We start from the raw sequence: 26,740 nt of genomic DNA on the forward strand, positions 1-26,740 counted from the left end.
CTTGCTTGCCTGAGTCAAGTTCTGTGAGGATTCTACGATTCCTTGATTTTGGAGTACTTCAAGGGCAATTAAGGGTAATTTTTTTCCTCCATTCTATCACAGTGCTATGTATTTTGACTGTATTTTTAAGATGTAGATGCTATGATGTTTCCACGATCATTCAGTGCTTCCAGATTCTCCAATTCTATGATTCACAGAATCACAGAATTGGAAGGGACCTAAGAGATCGTCGAGTCCAACCCCCCTACTAAAGCAGGTTCTATACAATAGGCTGCACAGGTAGGCATCAGGATGGATCTTGAATACTATCAGAGAAGGAGACTCCACAACCTCTCTGAGCAACCTGTTCTGGTGCTTCATCACCCTTACTGTACACAACTTCTTTCACATGTCTGTATGGAACTCCTTATGTTCAAGTTTTAAGCCGTTGCTCCTTGTCCTACCACTACACACCAAGAAGAGCCTGGCCCCTACCATTTGCCTCCCACCTCCCTTTAAATATTTATGAACATTCATCAGAACCCTCCTCAGTCTTCTTCTCCCCAGGCTGAACAGCCCAAGGTCAAACAGCTTTTCCTCATATGGGAGATGCTCCAGGCCCTTTATCATCTTTGTCACCCTCTGATGAGCTCCTTCTAGGAGATCCCTGTCTTCTTTGAACTGGGAGCCCAGAGCTAGTCACGCTCTTCTAAACGTGGCCTCCCTAGGGTACAGTAGAGGGGTAGGATCACCTCCCTTGTCCTGCTGGCCACGCTCCTTTTAATGCACCCCAGGATGCCATTGGCCTTCTTGACCACCAGAGCACACTGCTGACTCATGGCCAACCTGTCATCCACACCCCAGGTCCTTCTCCGCAGGGCTCCTCTGCAGCAGCTCATGCCCCAACCTGTATAGAAACAAGTGTGAGAAATACCCAGCTTCAATAATGTTTGTTCAGGCAAAGATTTCAGTGAAGCAGCAAAGTTTTTTTTTATTTGTTGCAACAACAGGCATGCACCCCCTCCTAACAAGGCAGAAAACGCGCACTGATCAGTGAAACACTTCTCATTATATATCCTTTTCTCCCATCAGAGGAGACGCTTTTCTGTTTCCCGCCTGGGTGGGTACTCCAGGCTTATCATCCACACGATGCATTTATTAATCCATTTTTCCATATGAGGTCTATCAGCAACCTATTGTGTTTAGGATCATTTTGTCCATTTCTATGGACATAGGAGGGCAATATTTCTTGACACCATTAAACCTGTTCTATCCTGTGCCAGGCTTTCCTTTCTCTGCTCTGTATTTTTCCTTTCCTTATTACATATGAAAGCCATGTTTAAGAAGAAACCCAGATTATAAAATATCTAAAGGTTACTAAGCTCCAATTCCTGATTTATGATACCTATTATGCTGTGCTAGCAAGCATAAATAAATAAAAATAAGTTTATTTAGCAGTCTTTCCCATGCATATTCCTTTACAAAAGCTTGCATTGTTCATCTATGATCACAGTGGATATTGCCCAAACTCTCTTGATTAATTTCTTACCACCATCAGGACATCACAGCCTCCGCTCTATCCTGCTGCTCAGCATCTTTACTGTGAAAAACAACCCAACCAGCCATTTATGCAGCCATTCTGTAAGAAAATTGCAAGTTCAGTAACTTGGTACTGGAAGTTTCTACTGCAAAAACACAATCTGTCACGCATGCATTTATTCCTCCACAGGTGAGACACTCTACACTTGCTCTTGCTAAAATTCACCAGGTTCCTCCCTGCCCAGCTCTCCATTCTGTTCAGCACCCACTGAATGGCAGTACAGCCTGCCAGTATGTCAGCCACTCCACCCAGATTTGTATCAGATTTGCCTCAAGCATAATGGGGTCACTGATGAAGATGCTGGACCGAGCATTGACTCCTAAGGAACCCCCCTAGATGCAGCTCTAAACAAGACTGCACTGCTGACAACAACCCTCTGAGTTCTACCAGTCAGCTAGATGCCAATCCTTTCATCTATCCCACACTTCCTAAGGTTCATAACAAGGATGTCATGGGAGACAGTGGCAAAAGCCTTGCAGAAGTCAAGCTACACAACATCCACTGCTCTCCCCACACCCACCAAGGCAGCTCAGAGCCTTCCATTGTGAGAATTTATTTGAATATGCCCTGGCTGAGGAGCATTTGAGAGAGATTTTGCTTTGGGGCTGGTGTAGAGAAAGGGCTTCAAGATAGAGTAGGCTCCCTGTGCAAGTGGGGCAGTGAAAAGCCTGCCAAAGGAAGTTAAAAATCTCTAAGATTCCCTTTTGAGCCTTTTTCACATTAATCGTAGCAGGGGTTGGCGTCAGACTTGGGTACATAAAGGATTTCAGTTCAGGACAGGATTCTGAGAAAGAAACAGTCCTGCAAGAGGACACGAGGTCGGGAGACGGCCTCCATTAGGCACGCAGACCCCCGGCCGCTACCACTGCCAGACCCTCGTCCCGAGTCCAACAGGAACACCCCAAAAAACAGCCCCGTGCCACCCTCCGCCCCGCGAGACCCCCATTTCCCCCAACCCCCAGCCACAAGCGGCCCCCAAAACGCGCCCAGGCCTTCACAGCTCCAAAGGGACGCCCCATATCCCCACGAGACCCGCATTCCCAGCGCCGCGGGACCCCGTAAGTCCCCACGATCCACAGCCCAGCCCCACAAGGACCCCATTCCCCATCCCGAGCCCCGCAGCCGCTCCCAGCCCCGTACCGCGGCCTCCCCCGCTCACGTGACACGCACCCCCAGCACCGCGCGTCGCCTAACGATGACGTCACGCCGCCGCACGGCCGGCGCCCGGGCTCGCCCTCACTCAACGTGGCGGGCCGGGCGCCGCCTGACGGAACGCGCACGCGCACGGCGAGCTGCCGGGAGCGGTCGCCCGTGGAGAGGAAGCCCGCCCCGGAGTTGAGTGACGGCCGCGGCAGCCAATCGGCTCTGCGGAGACGGCGGGCGGGCACGTGCGGGCGGCCAGTAGCCGCAGACGTCACGCAGCTCCTGGCTCCGCTCCCTGCGGTGCCGTGCAGCGTGCCGTAGGCGCGGCGCTCCCGTCAGAGCCGCCGGCCCGGCCGGGCTGCCCGTGTCCTCTGCCGCCCTCCCGCAGTAAAGGTGCTCGGGGAGGCCGTGCTCCCTCGCGTTCCCTCTGTGACTGCCGGGGGGTGGAGCAGATGATGCGGTTTCCGAGCAGCATCTGCAGGGCGTGCAAATAGAATGATGGAATGGCTGAGGTTGGAAAGAGCTTCAGGATGATCGAGTCCAAGCACAGCCTGACCATCCTACCCTAACTAACAGCCCTGCGCTAAATCACGTCCCTGAGCACCGCATCCAGACGGCTGTTAAACACATCCAGGCATGGTGACTCAACCACCTCCCTGGGCAGCCCATTGCAGTGCCTGACAGCCCTTTGGGAAAGAAGTTTTTCCAACCTGGGTATCCGACCTAAACGTCCTCTTTCACAACTCGAGGCCATTTCCCTCGTCCTGTCACCTGTCAGCAGTGAGAAGAGACCAACCCCGCTCTGCTGCAGTCACCTCTCAGCTGCTGGAAGAGAGCAGTAAGGTCTCTCCTCAGCTCCTCTTCCCCACACTAACCAGCCCCAGTCCCTTCAGTCTCTCCTCGTAGGCCATATTCTCCAAGCCCTTCCCCAGCCTTGCTGCCCTTCTTTGGACCTGCTCCAGCACCTCCATCTCCTTTGTGTACTGAAGTGCCCACAGCTGAACACAGAGCTCCAGGTGAGGCCTCACCAGTGCCGAGTACTGGGGCAGGATGACTTCCGTAGTCCTGCTCACCACACCGTGCCTGATCCGAGCCAGGATGCCACTGGCCTCGGATTGTTTGTGGCAACACCAGAGGAAGGGAAATGTTGCCAGCAGCAGAGGATGTTTAAGTAGTTTGGTGGTGATGTGCGCATTTCGCACTTTTTGTGGAGCTGACTGCTCACTGAAATGAGTTACACGTGCATCTTCAAGGTGAAAATCAACCTCTGTCTGCTGTCTCAAACCATAGCAGCATTTGACGAGAGAAATGATGGCAAGCTCTGGTTGTGGCAAGCCATGTTCTGCATTTTGATACAGTGGCTAAGCACAGTCCTGTAAGCAGCAGAAACTAAGCAGCCTTGCTTTCCATTATGATAAAGAGATTTGAGAACAGGTTTCAAGATTCCCAAGAAAGGATGAATTTGTAGGTATATTTTTGACTCCATCTTCATTCAGTCAGCACAAAGACATAACCTGCCAGTTTTCAGACGGGATGTATGGAGTTGCAAACACACTCCACGTACAACTCCAAGAAACGTGGATCGTGTGCCTGTACTGAACCATTCTCAGACCTGTATTACCAGAGAACAAATCCCTTTGCTTTGCAGTCACACCGTATTCATGTCAGGCTGCAGCACAGGCCGAGTAAGGCAGCTGCTCAGCTCTCCTCCTCTGTGTGACAGAGGCTGTCCTCTCTGCAGGGCCCTCCCTCTTCTCCCGAGGCTGCCTGCAGCCAAAGAGCTTCTGCCTGGAAGGACCAAGTGCAGCACGGCAGTCTTTGGCTGGTCAGGGTGCGAGGCCAAAGAAGCTGGGAGGCTTCAGGCCAGCCAGAGGATGTCACGGCGCAGGTGACGTCAGCCGGGTTCCTGGAGCCTGTGTGTTGTCACACTGCATTGAGTTAGGAGAGGACAAGATAAGGGTTAACCATTGTATAGGAATGCAGGTAAGCAGGATGAGGCCAGATAAGAAAAGACTTTTTGCCTAAGGGGTGCCTCCTATAGGTCTGTGGTGTCCTATTGGCCTCACACACACTGGGCATAGAACCTGGTTAGGGGACAACATGCCCACCCCACAGAGGGAAGCACCATGGGCAGGTGTGCCATAGGTGTCTGGAGCTGCTCCCAGTGGCGTGCAATCCATCGGGGCTCTGTCTGGGCTGTGCCAAACCTGTGGAGCCCAAAGGGTCGCCTCTCCTCAGTGCCCAGGGCCTTCAGAGGAGGAATCCTCCCAGCAGCCGTTCGGCGGCTCTGCGCTCCCCATCCTGCTCCAGAGGGGAGCCCTCGTGTTTGAGCAGCTCATCCCTCGTGTTTGAGAACCATCCCTGTCCCTCAGGCTGACGGGCAGCTATCACAGAGTGCCTTGTGATAGCTCACGTCACAGCCACGTGCTGTCACGTCCGTAAGATCACAGGATTCAAAGCTCTCTGTCCTTCCACACTGCGGGCAGCACTGAGACAGCCCCGCTTCCATCCGTGTGTTGGGCCGGCTTCGGAGCCACAGCCCAGCTGAGAAAGCCTTCCTCCTCATTCCCGTGAAAGAGCACTGGGAAGAAATGAAAACTGCACCATCTATTGCAAGACCTCTGTTTTACTTTTCTCCATCTCTTTCCAGGTGGTCAAATGTGAACACCAGGCACGGACTCGGATGTGAAGGGTGGTCCGAATCATTTATTAAAGATTTTCCAATCACTTAGATACATTTACAAGTTTCCTTTTTTGGCTTTCCCATCCGCCTTTACAACTTTCCCATCCACCTTTACACATCAACAAAGTATTCCACAAACACTCTCTGTGCATGCATGCGGGCGCTTATCCACTCTGAGCTGTGAGCCGTTCCTTTTGCTTTTCTCTTTTCTAGAGATATCCTTGGTTCTCAGCCTTGCGTTCACATCCTGTTTATCTTGCTCCACAGCATCTGCTCTGATAGTCTTGCTTATATTTTCATGGTTACAAGACCAATTATTTTCTGTAAAAGAAGAGAAACTGTTCTCAAACAATAGCACAGGTCTGGGGAGCAGTTTGCCCACACACAGACCCCATGGGAGGCTTCAGGTCAGGACGCTGAGGGCAGGGCAGCCATTTCACTCCCTCTCTCTACCTGTTCCCTAGCAGGTGTCCAGCTGCAGTGTTTGGCTCCTGAGCTATGCCACCCCCATCCCCAAAGCCCTGCTCTTCCCACCAGGGACCTAGAGGAGCATCGAGCCGGAAAGAAAGTCTCCTCTCTGGCCCCAAGCAGCCTCGCGCTTTGCTGGGCCTTCCAGATGCTGCCAAATCGTGGGCCTTGGTGCGTTGGGTGTGTCCGCAGAAGAGAGCAAGACACTGGAGAAGGAGGAACTCGCCTCTGGTGATGCACCAGCCCAAGGCTCCAGGAAGCGTAGCCGTCCCATCCCTCAGAGCCAAGGGGTCTTGGGAGAGTCCCCGCTGTTCCTCCACCTCTGCCTTTCTACAGGGAGATGGCACCCCGGAATGATATGGATAGGAATCACGCACCTCCTTCGCGCCCTGTCTCGGGCTCGACGTCGCTTGCGGAAGCGTGGTGGTGGCATCAGAAAGTTGGGGTCGTAGGTGGGCTTCTCAGGCAGACTGTGCTCAGAGCTTGATGGTGACTGAATCACTATTTTGGGAATTATCATTGGAGCCTGGGCTCCGTGAGGGCCACTCGGCTTCTCTTTGTTTGTCTCCAGCACTGTGCCATCACAGGAGATTTTCTCTGCTCCTCGTCCTTCTCCTCTGATGCTCGGAGATGCCACTGCCTGGGCTCGACCTGCCTCTGGTGCTGGAGCTTTGGCTGGGTATTTGCCCAGGAACTGGCTTGTCAGTGCTGGCTTCACTGCTCCTCTTTCTTCTTCTTTACACCTCTGAGCCTTCATTGCCTGTGCTGGAAGTATTTCTGATGTTTTGTGTGTGATGATTTTGCCCTGAAACTGGGTGGTGAGCGCTGGCTTCACTGCTCCTTGTTTTCGGAACCATTGAGATTCCACTGCCTGAGCTCGACCTGACGCTTGTGCTGGAGCTTTGGCTGCGTGTTTCCCCTGAAGCTGGCTGGGCAGCACCTGCTTCAGCGCTCCTCTTTCTTCTTGGCACCTCTGAGGTTCCACTCCATGAGTGCGACCTGTTTCTGGTGCTTTTCCTTGGGCTGGAAGTTTGTGCTGACCTTGACTGGTCAGCGCTGGCTTCACCGGCCCTGGTTCTTCTCTGCACCTGTGGGCTTTTGTTGCCTGTGCTGGAGCCGTCAGTGGTGCTGTTTTTTTGGTAGTGCCTTCGCCCTGGGTTTTGCTAGGCACAGCCATCTTTTGGGCAGAAGACACCGCTGGGACCACTGGAACTTGACTGAAAGAACAGAGCAGGGGGGGTCCATGTCAGTGGGTGATGGCTTTGGGGCCGCATCCTGCAGCCTTGGCTGTAACGCAGCCTTCCCCACGCAGAGCTCACAGGTTGCGCTGGGGCTCTCCTGAGGGCTGGAGAGGGGTCAGCACTGTGAAATGGGGGGCTCCCGGCAGCCCCATCCCACCTCTCCATCTGCTGCATTCAGTGCTGCTGGGCAGCCCCAGACAGGGACTGTCAGAGGCTGGAGAATGGGCTCTTGCTGGGTCACTGAAATGCCCCTAAAAGGATCCCAACCCCGAGCACCCAGTCTCACCTGGACACAGAGCTCTTCTGGTCGACCCTTGTTGTCTTCGCAGAGCATGTGCCCTCTCTGCTGGTAATGCTCAAGCGGCCAGGTAAGGGTGGCAGTTCAGGAATTTTCCCTGGAACTGGGAAGGACAGATCTCGTCAGAGGAGATTCATTGGGAAATTGCTGTCCCTGTGGCATGCAGAGGTGCTCAGGCCTGTCCCAAAGCACCTGAAGAGGGCCGCTCCACTTCCCTCACAGACACTCTCTCCGGGGACCTCTGTCCCTCTTGCCCAGCTCCTCCTCTCAGAGGTGCAGCTCTGATTTGGGCCTGCCTTTCTGGCATTTGTTTTGGGAAAGAGGAGCCGGGTGGTGTCACTGGGTGAGGTGACAGTCTCTTTTAGGGGCTCATTTGCTGGGGGGAGGACAGGGCTGAGGATCCCCCATCCTCCTGCCATACCCAGGGATGGGGCGCATGGGAACACCGCGCCCCGCATCTGAGATGTCATGAGGCTAACATGTGGTTAGGAGAGGCTGTGGCAAGCTGGTGTGAATCTTTTCACAAGTCAGAGCCTTAGGATGGTCACCGAATGGGCATTTTCCCATCACAGTTTGTCTGTGTGGGGCATGGAAAGGAGCTGGCTGCTGCTTTACCTTTCTTGCTCTGGCCAAGAGGTGGCAAACGCTCTGCTTTCTCGTGCTTGCCCTCACCAGGGACTTCTCCCGAGGCCTTGGATGGTTTCCTGGGAGGTGGTTTGGGGACAAGCTCCAACTGAAACCTGTACAAAAGGAGAAGACACAGGGGTGATCCAGTGCTCCAGCAGCCCTTGCTGCTCACCGGGATTGCCTGCTCACAGGCCGATTTTCACATTGCATCAAGGTGCACTATTCTCCAGAGTTGACTGTGCCCTGGTTCCAGGGGCTGTCCTGGGAAATAGGGTCACCCAGCCAAGAAATCCAGGCCACGATGGGGAGAACATGTCACCTAAATTCCTTCATCTCTCCCATCAGATCTACCTTGCAGAAATCTCTACTCTTCCAGGACGTGTAAAATAGGTACCCAGTGGGAATTCTCAAAATGCCCACCTCTGGAGAGAAGGTAAAATCTCCAAGAGGGAATGCCCTGGATAATCTGTTCCCTAAGCAACGTGACCTGTGGCCTCAGCTGACAGCAAACACCAGGGGAGCCAGATATGCTGACTTTAAGAGAAAGCACTATGCTGATTGTGGAGCTGGGTGAAGGTCCCATGGCCAGATTCGGTGACTGTCCTGCAGGGATGGGGACTTGATGATACTATTGGAGCTGATAAAGGATCGACAGGATGGAAACAGCAGCGGCTGCCCTGAGTCCTGGTGGCAGGACAGCCGTGGTCACAAGGAGTAAAAGATACCGAAGGAGAGCTGAGCAGCTGCGTCGAGCAGAGGCTCCAGCCACAAACATACTCACTCAGGAAAGACGACGACCCGGCCAGAGAGCGTCAGGGAGGCCACCGCTGCCACCCGGGACACCACCATGTCCAGCAGCCAGGGGACCTGCAGGGGAGGAGCACGGAGGTTGTGGAACATCCTTGTGATGGCTGAGGCACTCGGGAGTGGAGGGCCCGAGGCAGGGAGAACTGACAGCACTGCGGCTCTTGCCTGCCCCAGCAGCTGGCCAGGTCCTGGCAGGCCACACGCAGGCAGGGTAAGGGCTGTGGGACTGCCCGGGCCAGGGAGAAGCCAAAACCTCACCTTGAAAACTGCTGTTTCCAGGTTCACTTTCCCACAGACCTTCTCGAGGAAGTCGTAGTAGAATTTCATCTGAGCCCGTGCTCCTTCTAAGATGAGGACTCCTATGTCCTTCAGGACAAAGGCAATGTTCTCCCCCTTCTTCAGGCAGCGGGAGACGAGAGATGTGGTGTTACATATGCAGATCTCCCCTCTCTGCCGGGACACAGATGCAGCTGCGGCCACCTGAGTGTACTTGATGGTCTCCGCCTCCTTACGGCCTGGGAAATCACACAAGAGAGTCGGAGTTGGTCATTTAGCAGCCCTCGTGCCCATGCTTCTGAGTGCTACTCATTGTATTTGCCACCCAGGACAGCCCTGGGTTTGGACTGGCTCCACGGAGGGGGCCGTTTGCTTTGGGCAGTGGAGGCAGTCGTCCTGTTTGCCCCGTCTGTGCAGGCAGCAGGAGTTTAGTTCTCCTCCTACCTGGCAGGAATTCCGCATCACCCATCAGACTGTGGACGTCGAGAAGGTTCCTGGCCAGGCGAAACGCAGGCCACTGCACAACCAGGGTCCCGTCCTTAGTCTGGATCTCTTTGGAGATGATGTCGAAGGAACCGAAGGTGGGAATTCGGACCCCCTGCACGTGGGAGAGAAGGGAAGGGCCAAGGGGTTAAGGCTGAAGGAAAGGACCAGAGGTTGCCCTGTGCAGGGACTGTGCTTCAGGTCCCCTGCCGCTGTCCAGAGGTGCAGGCCAGGGCAGCTGGGAGAGATTTGGGAAGGAGCTGCCCAACCCTCTCCTTCCCACTGCCCTCCAAACTGCAGCACAGCAGTCCTGGCAGAAGCAGCCTCAGGGAATCCAGAGGCCTCCAGCGACTGGGATCAGCCCTGAGATACAGCACCACCTGCCCCAAGCGGTACCGCGCCTGTGGGAGGCCCATTGGTGCTTCGCAGGGACTTTGGGGGGGAGTTTCGTGCTTTCCGGGGAGGGGAAGAGTCAGTGCACGGCGTGGCCCAGGGCCAAGGGGACTGCCCACCCCTCCAACAGAGCAGCGGGAAGCGGGTGCTGACCCACCTTGTGCAGCAGGAGGTGTTGTTGCACACAGACGGCCACCGCGTCCCAGACGGCTACTCGCTCTGCAGGGCAAAGGAAAAGCAGGTCACACTCTGCGTCTGCCACTTCTCAGCACTGCGAGTGCCTGAGAGCGGCAGTGAGGTGGCAGATGGAAAAGGTCACCGCTGTCCCCGGCCCCAAACAGAGGCGGTCCCGAGGCAGTCAGAGTGCTGGCTCTGGCCCACTCGTTGCCAGGACCCGGTCGCAGCAGTGCCCTGTGGTGGCTGTGGATCCCGGTACCTTTGGCGGTGACATCGGGACTTCTGGAGGCACGCTCCGTTGCGGGGCCATCCTCCCAGAAGCTTATCTTCTTCCGTATCGCACGTGCAGATCGCTCCTTGTTGGCACCAGCCATGTGGGAGCTGATCCCTTCCAGACGCTTCCAGTCGTCAGCCAGAAGCTCCTTCAGGATGCAGCACCCACCACTGTGCAGCCGCTTTTATAGTGCTCCTGGTGCCGTGTCACAGAGCACCCATTGTGACACCGTAGCAACGGGGCCAGTGCTGGCCGTTGCCCATTATGACGCTGGCACCAGCAACCTTCTGCCTGCCCTGACGCTGCAGGAGCCCAGCTCTGAGGGTAGGAGGCCCTGCAGAGGGATCTGGATAAGCTGCAGCGCTGGGCTGGGGTGATGCGATGAGGTCCAACAAGGCCAAGTGCCGGGTCCTGCGCTTTGGCCACAACAACCCCATAACAAAATATGCACCTAGGGCAGGCTGGCCTCAGAGCTCAATGAAGATGAAGGGGCAGGTTTTGCTTTCTTTGACATGGGACTCGTTCTCAGCCAAAATAAGTTTAGAAAACTGTAGGCTCCCAGCCCTGACACCTCCACAGTGCAGAAGAGAAATGACCTGCAGCGCTCTTGGGAATTGCTGGGAGCTGTCACAGTTCTTCACTGCGGGAAGGGGACTGCTGGAACCAATCCATTCATCATCAGCATCAAACAAATTGAGTTTTGAAGTTCAGCTTGGAACTGCCTGGGCTTCCCCTCCTGTCCTGCAGAAGAAGAAGAGTCAGAAATACCACTGTTGGTTAGTAGGATCCAGAAAATAAATAATATATCCCTCTGTATGAGATATACTGAGACTGCCTTCAGTAGTCACAGAAGAAGACACACAGATTCCAAAACTTACCAATTTATCTTTCTCTTTAGTGTAAACAGTGGGTTGCTGTGCTATTTTCTGTGACGCTTGAAAATGAACTGAGCCCATCACTAGTACACAGACCTAACCCCCAAAAGACAACAGTTCTTGGGTACCTGCCCTGGGAGGGTGTGGGGATGCTGTTGAGAATTCAAAATCTCTCTGGAGAAAAGCAAAGTGCTCCTAACTGTGCCCAAAGGAGGCAATGGTAGGGATCGTGCATGCAGTTATCTCCAACAGAGAAAAATATCTTTCAGGAGGACTTTGGGGGTGCTATCCAGTATTCCAGTTTACTCAGGAGTTGGTCAAAACTTACAGTAACTTTCTGTAACTCCTTAACAAATTTATTTAAGAAGTCATCTGGAATGGCTGGTAATTAATACTGCAAACATGCAGAGGCTCACCTTCTTCCAGTTGCAGAGCCTATGGTAGGAAAAAATGAACCAATTTCAACAAGCATAATGTGAAACAAACAGGTGGCCTGACAAATTAATACAGAAAAAAGTAATCTCCAACAAAAAATGAGGTATTGAGCATGTGCATCTTATCCAGGGAAGACCACATTTCAGCTTTCAGCTAAGGATCAGCCAACAGCTGGACTGAAAAGGGCTGACACCAGCTGTCTGCCATTTTACATGGCTATGGTCTTACAGAGCAGCATCACTTCTGTGTGTAGTCTGGGCCATCTGAATCACTGGCCATTGCCAGGCTTTCCTGAACTGGGATAACTGAAGTCAGAACTGCAGAGCAGACAGGAAGACAGCTTGTTTCCCCCCTAGATGAGTGACATCCACGCACGTGCTCAGAAGGAGTCTGAGGCATCATGATTTAGCTGCGTGTAGACATGTCATCAGTGGCTCTTCCCTTGTGCACTGATGCAGTGACACCATCATAGGAGGCCACCAGGTTGGCCAAGCAGGATTTGCCCTTGGCGAAGCCATGCTGGTTCTCCCGTATCAGCTGAGACTTCAGTCTCACCGAAGACTGTCACTAGGGATGTGAGTGTTCTCTGAGATTTTCCATCTGAGCCTGCAAACACTCGCACACCTCTTGGAGCACCGCTGGCACCTCTCTCATGGCCAGGTGTCTGTGTGGGAGCAGCTGACCCCCCTGAATGCAGACCAGGGGCTCAGGGCGGGGGATCCCATGCAGGGAACTGCTCTGTGCACACCTGAGATGAACCAGGGGGAATCCCAGCTCCTGTGGGTGTGGGTTGCATGGGGAACTGAATTCTGCTTCAGCGGAGACCTTGCAGCTGGGGGTGAGATGGCTGCATCACGTCTCCTGAATCAGTGCTCTGAGCAGGAGAAACGCGCAGACCCCTCTTTTCTTCTATGTGTCCTTTCATTCTGGATGTGCAGAGGAGAACATCCACACCTCACACAGACAGACACACGTTGCTAGAACAAATCATGCTGCTGGAATCAGTCTCTGTGCACGCTTTAGAGAAGAGCAGTTGTTGCTTCCTTCAGTCTCCTTCAGAACACTTTTCCCAGGGCTGATCCCGCTGCCTTGCAGGAGCTGTGAGCCATGGAGCCCCAGGGACATCAGCAGGAGCTGGAGGGAGAAAGAGCAAGGGAGCCCTTGGGCTGTGCCTCTGCAGCTGAGCTGGGCCGGGCTCCCGGGACACAGGGAGCTCATACAAGTAGCTCATACAGGAACAGCTTGTACAGTGCAGCAGAGCTGGGGCACTGCCTGCAGTGACAATGGGAGGAGAGAAGGCTGAGAGATCCAACACGGTGTACAGAGCGGGACAAATCTGAGTTGTCTGGAGGAGCAGCTCTCACAGACATTGATACGGTAAGGCGCAGGCTGGCTGGGAAGTGTGAAGGAGTATCCTAGAAATGCTTTCTGCACCAGGGTCATCCATACTTATTTACTGTGGAGAAGGACCTGCTCTGGATGAGGGCTTCCCTGCTGCAGCACAGAGCACAGCCCTGAGGGCTCCGTGTCCCATGTCGGCTGCAGGCTGTGCAGCCGGGGGTGCAGCCGGGTGCCCAGGGCTGTCCTGCAGAGCAGGTCCCTGCTGTGCCCCAGGGCTGTGTGCTCCTCTTTCACAGCTGAACTAGAAATAAATGCTGTGATTTCAGAGAAGTGGAGATGGCCTAGCCATCACTTTGAGGTTTACCAGGATGCACAGCAAGATCCTTTACTGCTCCTCAGCCCATAGAAATCACCATCACCCCATGCTCAGTTTCAGCGGGTTCCGTGTGACCTGGCCTGAAGCTTCTGCACACAGTGAGATGCCCCTGGGCAGTGCCCAATGCCAGGAATCAGGTCTGCAGGGCAGAGCTGAGCACACAGTAGCTGAGATGGGCTCTGTGAGCTCCAGGCAGGGACCTGTGGTCAGAGAAACAGCTGCAGGCAGGGACAGCTGCAGGCAGCAGAGACATGGGCAGGATGGGAGAGGGACCTGCTGCCAGAAAGATGGTGGGAGGGGGATTTGGGCACCTCCCTGCCATCCCTGAAGTGCAGGCATCTTCCCTGCAGCAGCTCCCTGGCCTGTTAATTTCTCCCAGCATAGAGCTCCAGCCCAATGCCACGTAACCTTGGTCATAGCTGCCACTGGACACATTTGGTTGGAGGGTGAGAATTCAGGTGCATCTCAGACACTGACACGGTGGGTTCTGTCATGCAGATATGTCCATGGAGAAAACACATTCATTTCTCCCCTTAACCTCTGAGGCTCTGGGAAATGCTGTTTGTGGGTCTGGGAATGAACTGACATTCCCTTCAGGATACCCTGTTATTGTGGCATTCAACTAGTTTTTGGGGGTGTCTGCTAGGCTGCAGGTGCCTCTGGATCTCCCATGGCATCGCTGTGTTAACCAGCAGCCCCACAGAGAGAACAACTCAGTGTTAAGACCATGGAAATGAACACATGAAGATAGCAGAGCTGAGCTCCTCAGTTATGATGAGAAAGGAAAGGAGTCGAGAGTTCTGCGCTTCTTACCTGGATTCCTCAGCTCTCAGCAGAATCCAAAGTCTTTTCATGGGAACAACTGAGTGCGACCATCCACAGGTGCCAGCACGGGGCAGCCACGATCTTGACTAAAGGACAGACCAGCTGACCTCTCTGCACTGAGGGATAACGCCATTGCCTTGCTGGACCCCAAATATTTCACTTTGCATGCATAGCAAACACCAAGAGTTTCTATTGTGTAGTGGGTCAAAAAGGAAAAGATAAAGAAAGCGATATCACAGAGCCCTCCCATGCTTCTTTGTGAAACTGAGAAAAAACTGCTTTATATCTCATGTACTTTAATCTGAGATCACTCTGTATTTCAACTTTCTTCTTGCTGGTGGCCAGAGCTGACTCCAACAGTCTCCACAGCAGCATTCGCTGTGCCCAGTGGCATCCTCAGCCAACAGCAACCAGAGCTCAAGCAAAGGTCCTGCAGAGAAGGCAGGGGCAGCGAGGGAGGTTTCAGTAAGAAATGAAGTAGGCCTTGCTCAAAAAGGTCTGCTGTAATGTTGCTTTGCTTTTCCTCCCTTTATCAGGTCCCCATGGCCAGCAGCAGCAGATGCCCAACAGCAGCTCCATCAGCGAGTTCCTCCTGCTGGCGTTGGCAGACACGCGGCAGCTGCAGCTCCTGCACTTCTGGCTCTTGCTGGGCATCTACCTGGCTGCCCTCCTGGGCAACGGCCTCATCAGCACAGCCGTAGCCTGCGACCCCCGCCTGCACACCCCCATGTACTTCTTCCTCCTCAACCTCGCCCTCCTCGACCTGGGCTGCATCTCCACCACTCTCCCCAAAGCCATGGCCAATGCCCTCTGGGACACCAGGGACATCTCCTATGCTGCATGTGTTGCACAGTGCTTTCTGTTTGTCTTTCTGATTTCAGCAGAGTATTTTCTTCTCACCATCATGTCCTATGATCGCTATGCTGCCATCTGCAAGCCCCTGCACTATGGAACCCTCCTGGGCAGCAGAGCTTGTGCCACCATGGCAGCAGCTGCCTGGGGCTGTGGGTTTCTCAATGCTCTGCTATATACTGCCAATGCATTTTCACTGCCACTCTGCCGAGGCAATGCTGTGGATCAGTTCTTCTGTGAAATCCCTCAGATCCTCAAGCTCTCCTGCTCCATCTCCCACTTCAGGGAAATTTGGGCTACTGTAGTTGGTGTCTCTGTAGCATTTGGGTGTTTTGTTTTCATGGTGTTTTCCTACGTGCAGATCTTCAGGGCTGTGCTGAGGATGCCCTCTGAGCAGGGACGGCACAAAGCCTTTTCCACGTGCCTCCCTCACCTGGCCGTGCTCTCCCTGTTTCTCAGCACTGCCTTTTTTGCCTACCTGAAGCCTTCTTCCATTTCCTCCCCGTCCCTGGATCTGGTAGTGGCAGTTCTGTACTCTTTGATTCCTCCAACCTTGAACCCTCTCATCTACAGTGTTAGAAACAAGGATCTCAAGTGTGCAGTTAGGAAAGTCACTTCACAAACGTTTCTGAATTGTGATCAGTTTACTCTCAGTTTTTGCAATCTTTAGTGTCATTTGCACTTATTGTTCTCTGAAATAAATATTTATTATTCATCCCAGTTCTACTGAAGAATGCATTTGCTTTGTTTTGTTTCCAGTTATAGAAATGTGTGTCTAAACATGTATCATTGTTGACCTTCTTAATATCTGTTTAATAAAATGGCATTTCCACAATGCACTGCCTGAAATTTCCAGAGAATGTAGAAAGGCGTTGCAGAAAGGTCTTGGCAAAGTAGGAGCTGAGCTATCACCAATTACATGAACTTTTAACAAATGAAAGTGTGAGATTCTGCACTTGGGATGTGGCAACCCTGACTGTGTGTACAGACTGGGAGATGAGAGGCCGAGGAGCAGCTCTGGGAAAGGGATCTGGGGGATCTGGAGGTCAGCTACTTGACCACGAGTCAGCAGTAAAAGGCCAACAGTGCCCTGGGGTGCATGAGGTCCAGCACAGCCATCTGGGCAAGGGAAGGGATTGTCCCGTTCTGCTATGTGCTGATATGGCCTCACTTTGATCACGAGATGCTGCTTGGATGTCACAGTGTAAGACAGACATCAGACTATTAGAGAGCATCTATAGGAGAGCTATGAAAATGGTAAAGTGTCCAGAGGAGAGGAATATGAAGAATGGCTGAAGTCCTGTAGGCATTCAAGGCCAGGCTGGATGTGGCTCTTGGCGGCCCTGTCTGGTGGTTGGCGACCCTGCACATAGCAGGGGGTTGGAACTGGATGATCATTGTGGTCCTTTTCAACCCAGGCCATTCTATGATTCTGTGATTCTGTGATTCTGTGATTCTGTGATTCTATGACTGTCAGTGGAACAGGGACTCTGTGCTCCAGGATGCTCAGATAAGCCCTTATCCAAAGAGACATGGAGTTCCTTTAGTTTTTCCTCCCCTAAGGCACTGAGACCCTTCTAGGGACTCTTAAAAGACTCTGTCCTTGAGAAAAACAGAAATTCAGGCATGGGAACAGACCAGGAGACAGTCTTGATGCTGTCCTTCAGGACCCCCACACCTTAATGAGACAAGAGCAGCCTCAGCAGCAGCACTTGTTGGTGGAGGGGCTTGGGATGGGCACAGGGGAAGGGGTTGGGATACTGTCCAGACCCCTATGTTTGAGAGGAAGTGATACCAGACTCATTCACCAAAACAGTGGGAAATTTTCTGGGAATTATTCCATACACACTAACTAACAGAATCATTAAACTAGGACAAGACCTCTAAGATAATCTACTCCAAACATCATCCTTGGTATCATAAACAAGGGAGTGAAAGTATGCTCCATACCAACATACAGGATTAATAAATAAATTCAGCAGTACTGGGTCAAGTTCTGGTTACTGTGGTGTGTCATTTGTAAATAGCTGCAAGGAAAACTCTGTATTACTGATGATAATAGGACCTGAATATCCTGATGACTTCCTACCCACAGCATCATCCACTTACTCATTCCAGATAGCACCAGTCAGCCTGAAGGAAGACTCTGGGAGACCATGACAAAGGTCTTTCTCATGTCCAGGTTAACAATAAGCCTTTATTTTCCTTCCCGTATCAGTTCAGCAGTTCCTTTTTTGTTCTTCAAGTACATGGAAGTGGCTGTGGGACCTCCCACGCACTGAGTAGAGGCTGATCAACCTTAATTCTCCCTTAATTTTGCCCCTTCTGGAAGATGAGCTTGATTTCTGTCAAACAGAGGGTGCTCTGAGGTGGTCTGCCCTCCAAAAACACTCTGGTCACTCTGACAAGTTTGTTGACACTGTTCAGAAAGGCTGGGGAGGCTGATGGAACAGACAGGAGTCTGCAATGAACCTGTCCATGGAGATGTGAGGAAAATCTCACAGCAGTGGTGGGGAGCGTTGGGGCTCCGTGAAGTGTCCATGTCTGAGCTGGCCTTGTGACTTCCTCTCACATGTGGGGGTGTTCAGAGACACGAGCCCTTCCTTGCACACCCAAAGGCAGGGCATCGCAGCAGTCATGGTGTCTCTGGCTCCTGCTGCCTCTACCAGAGGCTGGGAGGCATCTCTGCACTCCTCTGAGATACTCCTTGGCATGAAGAATGGACACATGAACCTTGGTTCAAGGATGGACAAGGGACAAAGCTGGTCTCAGCTCGTCTGAGAGGCCAATGCTGCTAATGGTGGCTGCAAGAGGTCTGTGACGATTGCCTGGGGGCAGCTGTCAGCAAACATGGCCACAGATCTGCTCCTGCCCTGCAGAAGGGCCACCTTTCTGGGCTGATGCATGCACCCAGGTGGACAGAGCTGCCCAGAACTCCAGCTCTGGGGGACTTCAGAATCTCAAGAATCTCCAGGACTCCCAAGGGACTGAGGCAATTGGGCAGTGTCACAGGTGCAGGTGTTTTGCCCAGCTTGATCATCTTTTTAAGTAGGTGGCCAGGCTGTGAGAAGTAGTAGCGAGTCTGAGAAGTATCCAGAAATTAAAGAGAGAGATTGATGCCTGGTACCATGAATTGACACAGGCAGACCGACAGCCCTGTCTTAGGTCCCAGCACAGGGAAGAAGGGAAGCAGGCTTCCAGCCTGACAGATGGTAAACATGTGAACAGTGAGGGAGACTGGACTCTCAGCTCGGATCAGGGCAGAAGGAGAAGCCCCCTGTCCCATCCCCTTAACTCTGAAGTCCCTCTAATCCATAAATACGAAGTACTGGGGAAAGAGAAGAGGTATGGTTAGTAGGTGGGTAGGGACAACCGCTTTCAGGTGGTCCAATTGAGGACTCAGGTTAGAACCAGTGCTGCTAAAAATAAAGGAACACAGTCTCAGTTATTGAGGATTCTGCACTGAAGGGCACTGAGAGACACATTTGCTACCGGATAGCCTCTCTAGAGTGGTTTGCTGCCTGCCAGGGGTCTGCTTTCCTGACACTAGGAAGAAGATAGAAGATATGATATAGTGAGATGGCTACTACCCATTGCTGCTCTTTTAAGCTGGGTGAAAGAAGACTGCAACAAGAAAATTGAAGAATGTTTAAAAAAAAAAAAAAACAAAAACCATACCTTGGTGTTCCATGGGAATTTGTTGAAGGGATCATTAGCACAGGTAGTGCTCTTGCTCATCCCAGTTGGAAACTGGGATCCAGGCAGAAGGAGGAGAACAGACCAGCTGAATGAATGGTGTTGTGCCCAGGGCTTTTCATTCCATGATCTAGGACACACGTTTGAGAGACTAGGAATGCTGTCGTTGTATGAGACACTACTGACTAGGAAGAGCAAGAATACGCTGGGCAGCAAGCTGGCTGAACTTATTACTAAAGCATTAAACTAGATCTGATGGGACAAAACAGACAGTCCACTGTGTGACAGAGAAAGGCTGAGGAATGCTGTCAATTCAGGAAGCTGCAGAGAGAAACCTCAGATTTGTGTGAGATTTTGGGAGGATTTTTGGAACCCCCAAGGTTACGAGGCCAATAGCACAACTGAGATGCCTTATACCAGTGTATGCAGCATGGGAAAGAAGCAGGGGGAGATGGAAATCATGGTGCAATTTATAAACTATGATCTAATTGCTATCTCAGAAATTTGGTAGGACAATTCATACAACTGGAACACTATGATGGGGGCCTCAAGCCTTTTAGAAGGGATGGACAAGGTAGGAGAGGTGAGGGAGACTGAACAGCTGCCTATGAGAAAAAATCATGAATAGGTTCAGAGCTAGTGGGTCAAAGACCAGAACAGTAAAGGATATCTGGTGGTCAGAGTCTACTTCAGGCCTCCTGATCAAGGGCAGCCTGTTGATGAGATCATCTTTCTTGAGCTACAGGAGAAATCACACTTACAGGCTCTCGTTCAGATGGAGGATTTCAACCACCTGGATGTCTGCTGGAAAGACAACATGGTGGGCTACAAGCAATCCAGGAGACTCCTGTAGTATGCTGAGGATAACTTCCTGGTCCAGGTATTGGACAGACCAGGCAGGGTGGAACATCATTGAACCTGGTGCTCACCAATTCACAGGAGTAAACAGTGTGCCCTTATGTCAAGGTAGCGAAGAGCATCCTGGCCAACGTCTCAAAGGATCCTTGCATTCTGCTCACAATAAGTGATAACACTTGTGCTATGCTCTGTTCAGTGCTAGGCTCCCCAGTACAAGTACACGAGCTGAGGGCAGCAAGTCCAGCAAATGGGCAATGAACGTAACTGTTGGAGCAAGGCATCATTCAAAAAAGGAGCAGCTGAGAGATCTGTGACTGTTTAGCATGGAGATGAAAAAGGTCTGTGGGCTTCTTGGCAGTGCGTATAAACATCAGTCGAGAGGATGGGATGAGGGAGTTAGTCACTTCTCCATGATGCTAAGAAATAGAGCACTTTTGCTCTTTACTGTATGTGGCTGACGATTATTATCAGATTTGTGGAGAGATGGCACAATCTCCATTTTTAGAGATTCAAAACAAAACTGGACTCAGTTCTAGACAACCTGCTCCAGATGAGAATGTCTGAGTAGGAAGGGTTTAGACATGACACTCTCCAGAGGCCTCTCCCAACCCTCACTATTCCTTGATTGGGAATAATGTTTGGATATTGTGTTGAGGGACATGGTTTAGTGAGTACTATTGGTGACATGTAGATGATTGGACTGGATGATCTTGAAGGTCTTTTCCAACCTCGGTGATTCTGTGATTCTTAAATGCTTTCCGTGGTATCGCCATTCTCATTGGAGTCCTGGTGCCCATAGAGAAGCGTGACCTTTTGAGGATGGGCTTGTACACTGTGTAGTCCTGAGGGCAGGGCCAGGCAGAGATTACAAAGGCCACAAGTGCTTCAACAGACAGCAGTGTCCACTATCCTGGAGGGCTCAGCTCCTCCTGCAGGGGCATCCGGAGCGGCTGCGGCACTGCATGGAGCGGATGGCGTTGCAGTGAGCAGGGGGGTCTGAGTGGTGGTGGGGTCCCGTGGGTGCGTGCAGCTCCACTGCCCACCCCAGCCCTGCTGCCACCCCTCCCCAGTTCCCCTTCAGGCATGCAGCCATCACTCAGCAGCAGCCGGACATCGCTGTGCCATGAACGCTGTCTCGGCTGAACCCAGGACTGTGGAAAATGCCTTTGGCTGATTAACTGTCACCTTTTCTTGCCTTTTTGATATACAGACTCAGATACCATCCCATAGCCTCGAGGCTGACCCCCGTAACTTCCCTGTGTAGTTTCTTTAATCTGTGACTTTAGTCTCAGTTCTTCATAACAGTCGTTCAGTGCACAACTGGCTAATTTCCTCAGGTACTGGCTACCTTTCCCCATGCTGGTCCACTTGCTTGGGTAAAGTTCCAGGTCTTCCTTGAAGGGATGTCTTTCCTTCCTGGCTGTCAACAGTCGCTGCTGCCATAGGGTGAAGGACCACGTCCCTTTTCCAACTGCTTTGTCAATGCCCCCTTCCACGGCAAGAGATCCCAGCTGCCTGGCTTTGCTGCCACTAAATTGAGGCTACTGGCTCCATTACCCCAGCACTGGAACAGCCAGGTGAGAACACGTTCACCTGGACGATGGCTGAAATCTTTTTGCATATCTCATAGCTCACCCAAGGTTATGGTTTGGATGGTCATTGTCTCCTTGCTATGTTCTGCCTTATCCTGTGGTGGCCTGCTTCTTCCCCAACTTCTTCCATCCACAGCTTTGCTGGAGTTTCTTTCCTTACTAAATGAGCTGACTTTGCATCTTTCTTTTTCCTCTTGTGTACAATGGCAACTGATAGCGGCACTGATTGGTTCTCTGGTTGGACTGAAGTTCCTGTTGGAGAGGCTGGAGCAACTGTAGGGTCTGTTGCAACTGCAGGGTCTGTCATGAGGCTTGAAGTAACCCCACAGCCCATTGCAGGGAGTTAGAGCAGCTGCAGGGGTTGTCACAGGAGTTGGAACGGTTGCACGGCCCATTGCTTTGTCATCTGATCCAGAGACCTTGTCTTTCACTTGAAGATGCTGAATAGTGTTGGACAGGAGTCAGTAGGCATGGGCCAGGCCCCAGGACACTGCAGTGATTTGTGCCTCTCTAGAACTGCTGGGGTGACAGCACAGCTTTCCCAGGTATTCTACAAATTTTTCAGGGTTCTGCAGTTGTTCCTGGGGGATGTTGCAAACTACTGAGGATGCCCTCTGCTCCAGGCACCTTGCCTATACCTTCCCCTCTCACTGCCACTCACAGAATCACGGAATCATTTGAGTTGGAAGGGACCTTTAGAGGTCATGTAGTCCAACTGCCCTGCAGTAAACAGGGACATCCACAGCTAGATCAGGTGCTCAGAGCCTGGCCTTCCAGGTCTCCAAAGATGAGGCATCCACCACATCTCTGGGCAACCCGTTCCGTGCTTTGCTACCCATATTGTGAAAAACTTTTTCTTATATCCGGTCTAAATCTCCCCTCTTTGATACCTTTTCCCCTCGTCTTGTGACTGCAGACCCTGCTAAAGTCTGTCCCCTTCTTTCTCAGAAGCCACCCTTTAGATACCGAAAGGCCACTCTCAGGTTGCTGTGAGGGTGCACTCAATCCCACTGTCAGTATAATGGATGAAGGTATTGAAGAGCGCTGGTGCTGGTCCTGACCACTGAGAGTAGTTGCTCATCACTGATCTCCATCCTATCACTGATCTCCATCCAGACACTGAGCCATTGACCACCACTCTGTGAGTGTGATCTCACAGCCAGCCCCACGTCCATCAAACAGTCCACAGGTCAAATCCATTTCTTTCCAGTTTGGAGAGATGAGCGTCTTGCTCCAATTTATAGGAGGAAGAGGAGGTTCTTTTAAAATACGTATACCCAACAGTGAGATTAAGACACAACGGGTCAAATGTTAGCCCAACCAGTTTACTACAAATCCTAGTCATTTAGGGAGATGGGGAGGGAGGAGGAGTGACAGAAAAGATAGGAAAATTAAAGCAAGGAGTCTTTTTAAGAAGCAAGAGAGAGTCACCACCAGGGTCCCAGCATTGCTCGTACTTCAGATGTAGATCTTCAGTAATGATGGGTTGCTGGAGGTTGTGTTGTTCGGCTGACAACGACTTTTCCAACAGCAGTACAAACTTATAAGTCCAAACTTAAATAGCAAGTAAGGTGCTAAATAATAAATTCCATGAAAAAAATCTGAAAGAACTCCAAAACAATAAAAGAAATTGTCTTTGTGCCTAGAAACGCCAACAGCAACCCTGTATTAACATGCACTGGTCAGATCCGCTGCTATCTCAACCCTTTGAGCCCCGTGTTGTGGGTCAAAAAGGACTGTTGTGCTTTAAGCCAGTGGCAGCTCCTCACCACAAAGTCATTTGCTCACTCCTCCCCTTCCCGGTGGGATGAGGAGAGAATTGGAAAAGAAAGGAATGGAGTAGAACTCATGGGTTGAGATAAAACCAATGTACTAAGACAGAAAAAGGAGAGAGAAAAATAATAGTGAACAGTAATATATATTCATATATATGTATGCATAAACAAAACAAGCGATGCACAAGCAATTGTTCACCACCCACCCACCCACTGTCCAGTCAGTCCCAAAGCAGCAGCTGCTCACCTGGACAACTCCTCACCATTTTTCAAGTTCTTCTTCCATTAGGTCGAATGATACGGAATATCCCTTTGGCCAGTTTAGGTCAGCTGTCCTGGTTCTGTCCCCTCTCAATTCCTTGTGTCCCTTCATCCCGCTCCACTCCCCCCACCAGGGGTGGGACAGCACAGGGAGGTGAGAAATGGAAGTGTCCTTGGCTCCATATAGCACTGCTCAACAACGGCAACATTCTTATGTTATCTACGTTGTTCTTCTCCTATAGCCAAAAAGTAGCATTGTACCAGACACTATGAAGAAAACATCACTCTGTCCCAGCTGAAACCAGGACATGCCTCCATAATGTATCCTCAGCTGCCCCCTCTCTCTGACCCCCCCTCCCAAGGGCTCACCCAATGCATTGCCCATCCCTCAGTGGATCTCTGTTCATCCAGGCAGCTCCTTCACAGAGGGGGATTCCCTTCTGAATTTTCACCTTCTGCCTCTCCTCCTCAAGAGCCTGTATCCATGCATCATCACATCACTTGAGTCATATGAGCTAGCTCACCATTCTTCAGCAGTAATTCCGTCAGTGTCACAGAGCTGTGATGGGTGCAGCTGCTCCTCTCCCTGCCCCAGGTAGCAGGCATGGATGTGGGTGCACATTTCAGCTGCAGCATCTCAGACGTGGCACCGGGATCAAATTGACATTTGTCACAAATGTGGAACCAACCCAAAGTCCCTGCTTCAGAGCAGAAACTTGCTGGAGTGGATGGCAGGTGGCAATGGAAGGATGCCACAAGGGGTTCACAGGGAGGACAAATTCTGGAGTACTCCAGGCCAGAAAGAAAAAGGGATGGGTTGTGTAGCCCTGATAGGAATCAACTTTGTTGTCTATGGTTTCTCTGCAGCCCCTAAAAGCCAGCAGTGGAGGTGAGGCTGATTTCGAGGAAGGAAAAGATGCTGCTGAAATGTCCTTGGCATCCAGTGATCCAGGGATGCTGAATATCACTGGCCTGTTGATGACTGTATCATCAAGAAGGTGAGTAAAGGACAGGAGGAGAGTCTGGGTCTGGTCTTGTTGAACATCTTCATCAACAACATCGATTTAGGGGTATACTGAACTATCATCAAGTCTGCTGATTGCCTGGAAGGGATGACTGTCACCAGAAAGCTGTGCTGCCATTCAGCGAGAAATGGGCAGGCCTGAGAACTGGGCAGAGAGGAACCTTGTGGAATTCAATTGGGATAAGCACAGACTTCAGCACCTGGGGAAGGGCAACTGCATGCATCCCAGTAGCTTAGAAGCTGTGCCGCTCCGTGGCACAGGACCTGGGTGTCGCGGTGAATAACATGTTGACCATGAGCCAGCAGCGTGCTCTTGTGGCCAAGAAAGGCAACGGTACACTGCGGGGCATTAACAAGAGCAAGCAGGCGAAGGGAGGTTGCTCCCACGCCGTGCTCTGCCTTGGTGAGGCCACATCTAAAGTATTATGTCCAGTTCTGGGCTCCCCAGTTCAGGAAAGTCAGAGAGAGAACTCCTGGAGAGAGTCCAGCAGAGTGGATGGTTGGGACCTGGAGCATTTCCCACGTGATGAAAGGCTGTGAGACCTGGGATTCCTCTGCTTGGGGAAAAGAAGACTGAGAAGGGTTCTTATCAATGCTTTAAATAACTGAAGGGCTGATGTGAAGAGCATTGGGCCAGGCTCTTTTTGGTGGTGACCACCAATGGAATAAGGGGCAAGAGGCACGAGCTGAAACACAGGAACATCTGAACATGAGAAAGAACTTACTTTGACATAGCACTTAATCAAGCTGTCCAGACATGCTGTGAAGTCTCCTTCTCTGGATATTCAAGACCCACCTAGACACTTTATTTTGCAGGGAATCTGCTTTAGCAGGGCTGCTGGAGCAGAGCAATGGGAGCAAATGGTGTCCTGGGCTCCATCAGCAGAGGGGTGGCCAGCAGGGACAGGGAGGTGATTGTTCCCCTCTACTCTGCTCTTGTGAGGCCCCATCTGCAGCACTGCGTCCAGGTCTGGAGCCCCCAGTACAAGAAAGACAGGGAGCTGTTGGAGAGGGTCCAGAGGAGGGCCACGAAGATGATCAGGGGACTGGAGCACCTTCCCTATGAGGACAGGCTGAGGGAGCTGGGCTTGTTCAGCCTGGAGAAAAGAAGGCTGCGGGGTGACCTCGTTGCAGCCTTTCAGTACCTAAAGGGAGCCTGCAAACAGGAGGGGAACCAACTCTTTGAAAGGGTAGATAACTGCAGGACGAGGGGAAATGGTTTGAAGTTGAAGGAGGGAAGATTGAGGTTGGAAGTCAGGGGGAAGTTCTTTACAGAGTGGTGAGGTGCTGGAACAGCTGCCCAGAGAGGCTGTGGATCCCCATCCATCCCTGGAGGTGTTCAAAGCCAGGTTGGATGGGGCCCTGGGCAGCCTGGGCTGGTATTGAATGTGGAGGTTGGTGGCCCTGCATGTGGCAGGGGGTTGGAGATTCATGATCCTTGAGGTCCCTTCCAACCCGGGCCGTTCTGTGATTCTGTGATTCCGTAATTCCAGAGGTCCCTTCCAACCACTGTGGTTCAGCTATTCTGTGAAAAACCCTGATGGTTTGAGAGTGTTGGCAAATGAGAGGAAAGCCGTGCACTCATCAGCGTCCCTTTCTAGTGAAAGGAAAAGTGATCACAGTCCCCAAAGCATTCCTTGGAGGTACTGAGCTCAACTTACTCAGTTGACTTCAGTAAGACTTTGTCCATTTTTTCAGCCTAACCGCAGGCATTTACCCCCGGCCACAGTGTCACTCTGGATGGCTCTCCTCTTACCCTCGCCCATTAGAGCTCACCCAGTCTGCCCATCCCATGCACGCAAGCAGTGTTTATGAGTCCCGTGTCTTCCTCCTCCCCTTCTTGTGATGGCCGTGCTTCTTCCATTACTGCCTTCTCAGGAGTTTCTTTCCCTACTAAATGAGCTGATTTTTGCATCCATTATTTGGTCTTGTTTATAGGAACGACGCTTTCCATGTATTTCAGAATCCTGCATTTGTTCAGGGGTGAATCTCCAAAGCACCAGAGGTGCCCCTGTTGCTCCCACACTCCCAGCCATTCATAACTCTCCTGCCTCCGGTCGTATCCCTGGGTTGTATTCCTTAATAGTTTAACCTCAAGCAAAGCCTGAGACATGTTTGGGAGACACAGCTACAGGAACACACTGTCTTGAACATCCCGAGGGTATTCAAAATTCTCAGGAGCTATTTTAAGTAACTTGGAGAAAAAGGGAAGGGTGAAGGAGAAAGGGAGGGCGAGGAACCAATGGAAAACATTCCCTGTTGTCTCCCCCATAGCCTGACTCCCTGAGGAGACACAGCAAAGAGTGTACTTAGAGTTTCCAAAAGACGGCTTCAGAAGGACAAAGATGACTGCAGTGCTGAGTATCACGTTAATTTCACAG

At 51.8% G+C, this 26,740-nt stretch overlaps 2 protein-coding genes and 1 long non-coding RNA gene across 3 annotated transcripts; 1 reads left to right on the top strand and 2 right to left on the bottom strand.

The window, feature by feature from the left end:
* Positions 1-190: 190 nt before the first annotated feature.
* Positions 191-2,753, bottom strand: LOC149913725 (uncharacterized). Its single transcript, XR_016460983.1, has 3 exons — positions 2,720-2,753; positions 1,529-1,618; positions 191-886 (listed from the first exon to the last, which is right to left on the bottom strand). It is a non-coding gene; the product is annotated as an uncharacterized LOC149913725 (long non-coding RNA).
* Positions 2,754-6,704: 3,951 nt separating this feature from the next.
* Positions 6,705-10,577, bottom strand: LOC149913726 (uncharacterized). Its single transcript, XM_090128995.1, has 9 exons — positions 10,435-10,577; positions 10,156-10,217; positions 9,567-9,720; positions 9,105-9,361; positions 8,821-8,906; positions 8,028-8,152; positions 7,401-7,515; positions 6,763-7,090; positions 6,705-6,713 (listed from the first exon to the last, which is right to left on the bottom strand). The coding sequence occupies exons 1-9, from the start codon at positions 10,547-10,549 to the stop codon at positions 6,705-6,707; spliced, it is 1,251 nt and encodes a 416-aa protein (XP_089985121.1). The 5' UTR covers positions 10,550-10,577.
* A 569-nt stretch (positions 10,578-11,146) lies between these two features.
* On the top strand, positions 11,147-15,969 carry LOC149913727 (olfactory receptor 14J1-like). The gene is made up of 3 exons (XM_090129014.1): positions 11,147-11,225; positions 12,855-13,136; positions 14,838-15,969. The coding sequence occupies exon 3, from the start codon at positions 14,861-14,863 to the stop codon at positions 15,821-15,823; it is 963 nt and encodes a 320-aa protein (XP_089985140.1). The 5' UTR covers positions 11,147-11,225; positions 12,855-13,136; positions 14,838-14,860; the 3' UTR covers positions 15,824-15,969.
* The last annotated feature ends 10,771 nt before the right edge of the window (positions 15,970-26,740 follow it).

This window comes from Phasianus colchicus, chromosome 35, assembly GCF_987193195.1.
Source record: "Phasianus colchicus chromosome 35, bPhaCol1.hap1.1, whole genome shotgun sequence".
Lineage (NCBI taxonomy): Eukaryota > Metazoa > Chordata > Aves > Galliformes > Phasianidae > Phasianus > Phasianus colchicus.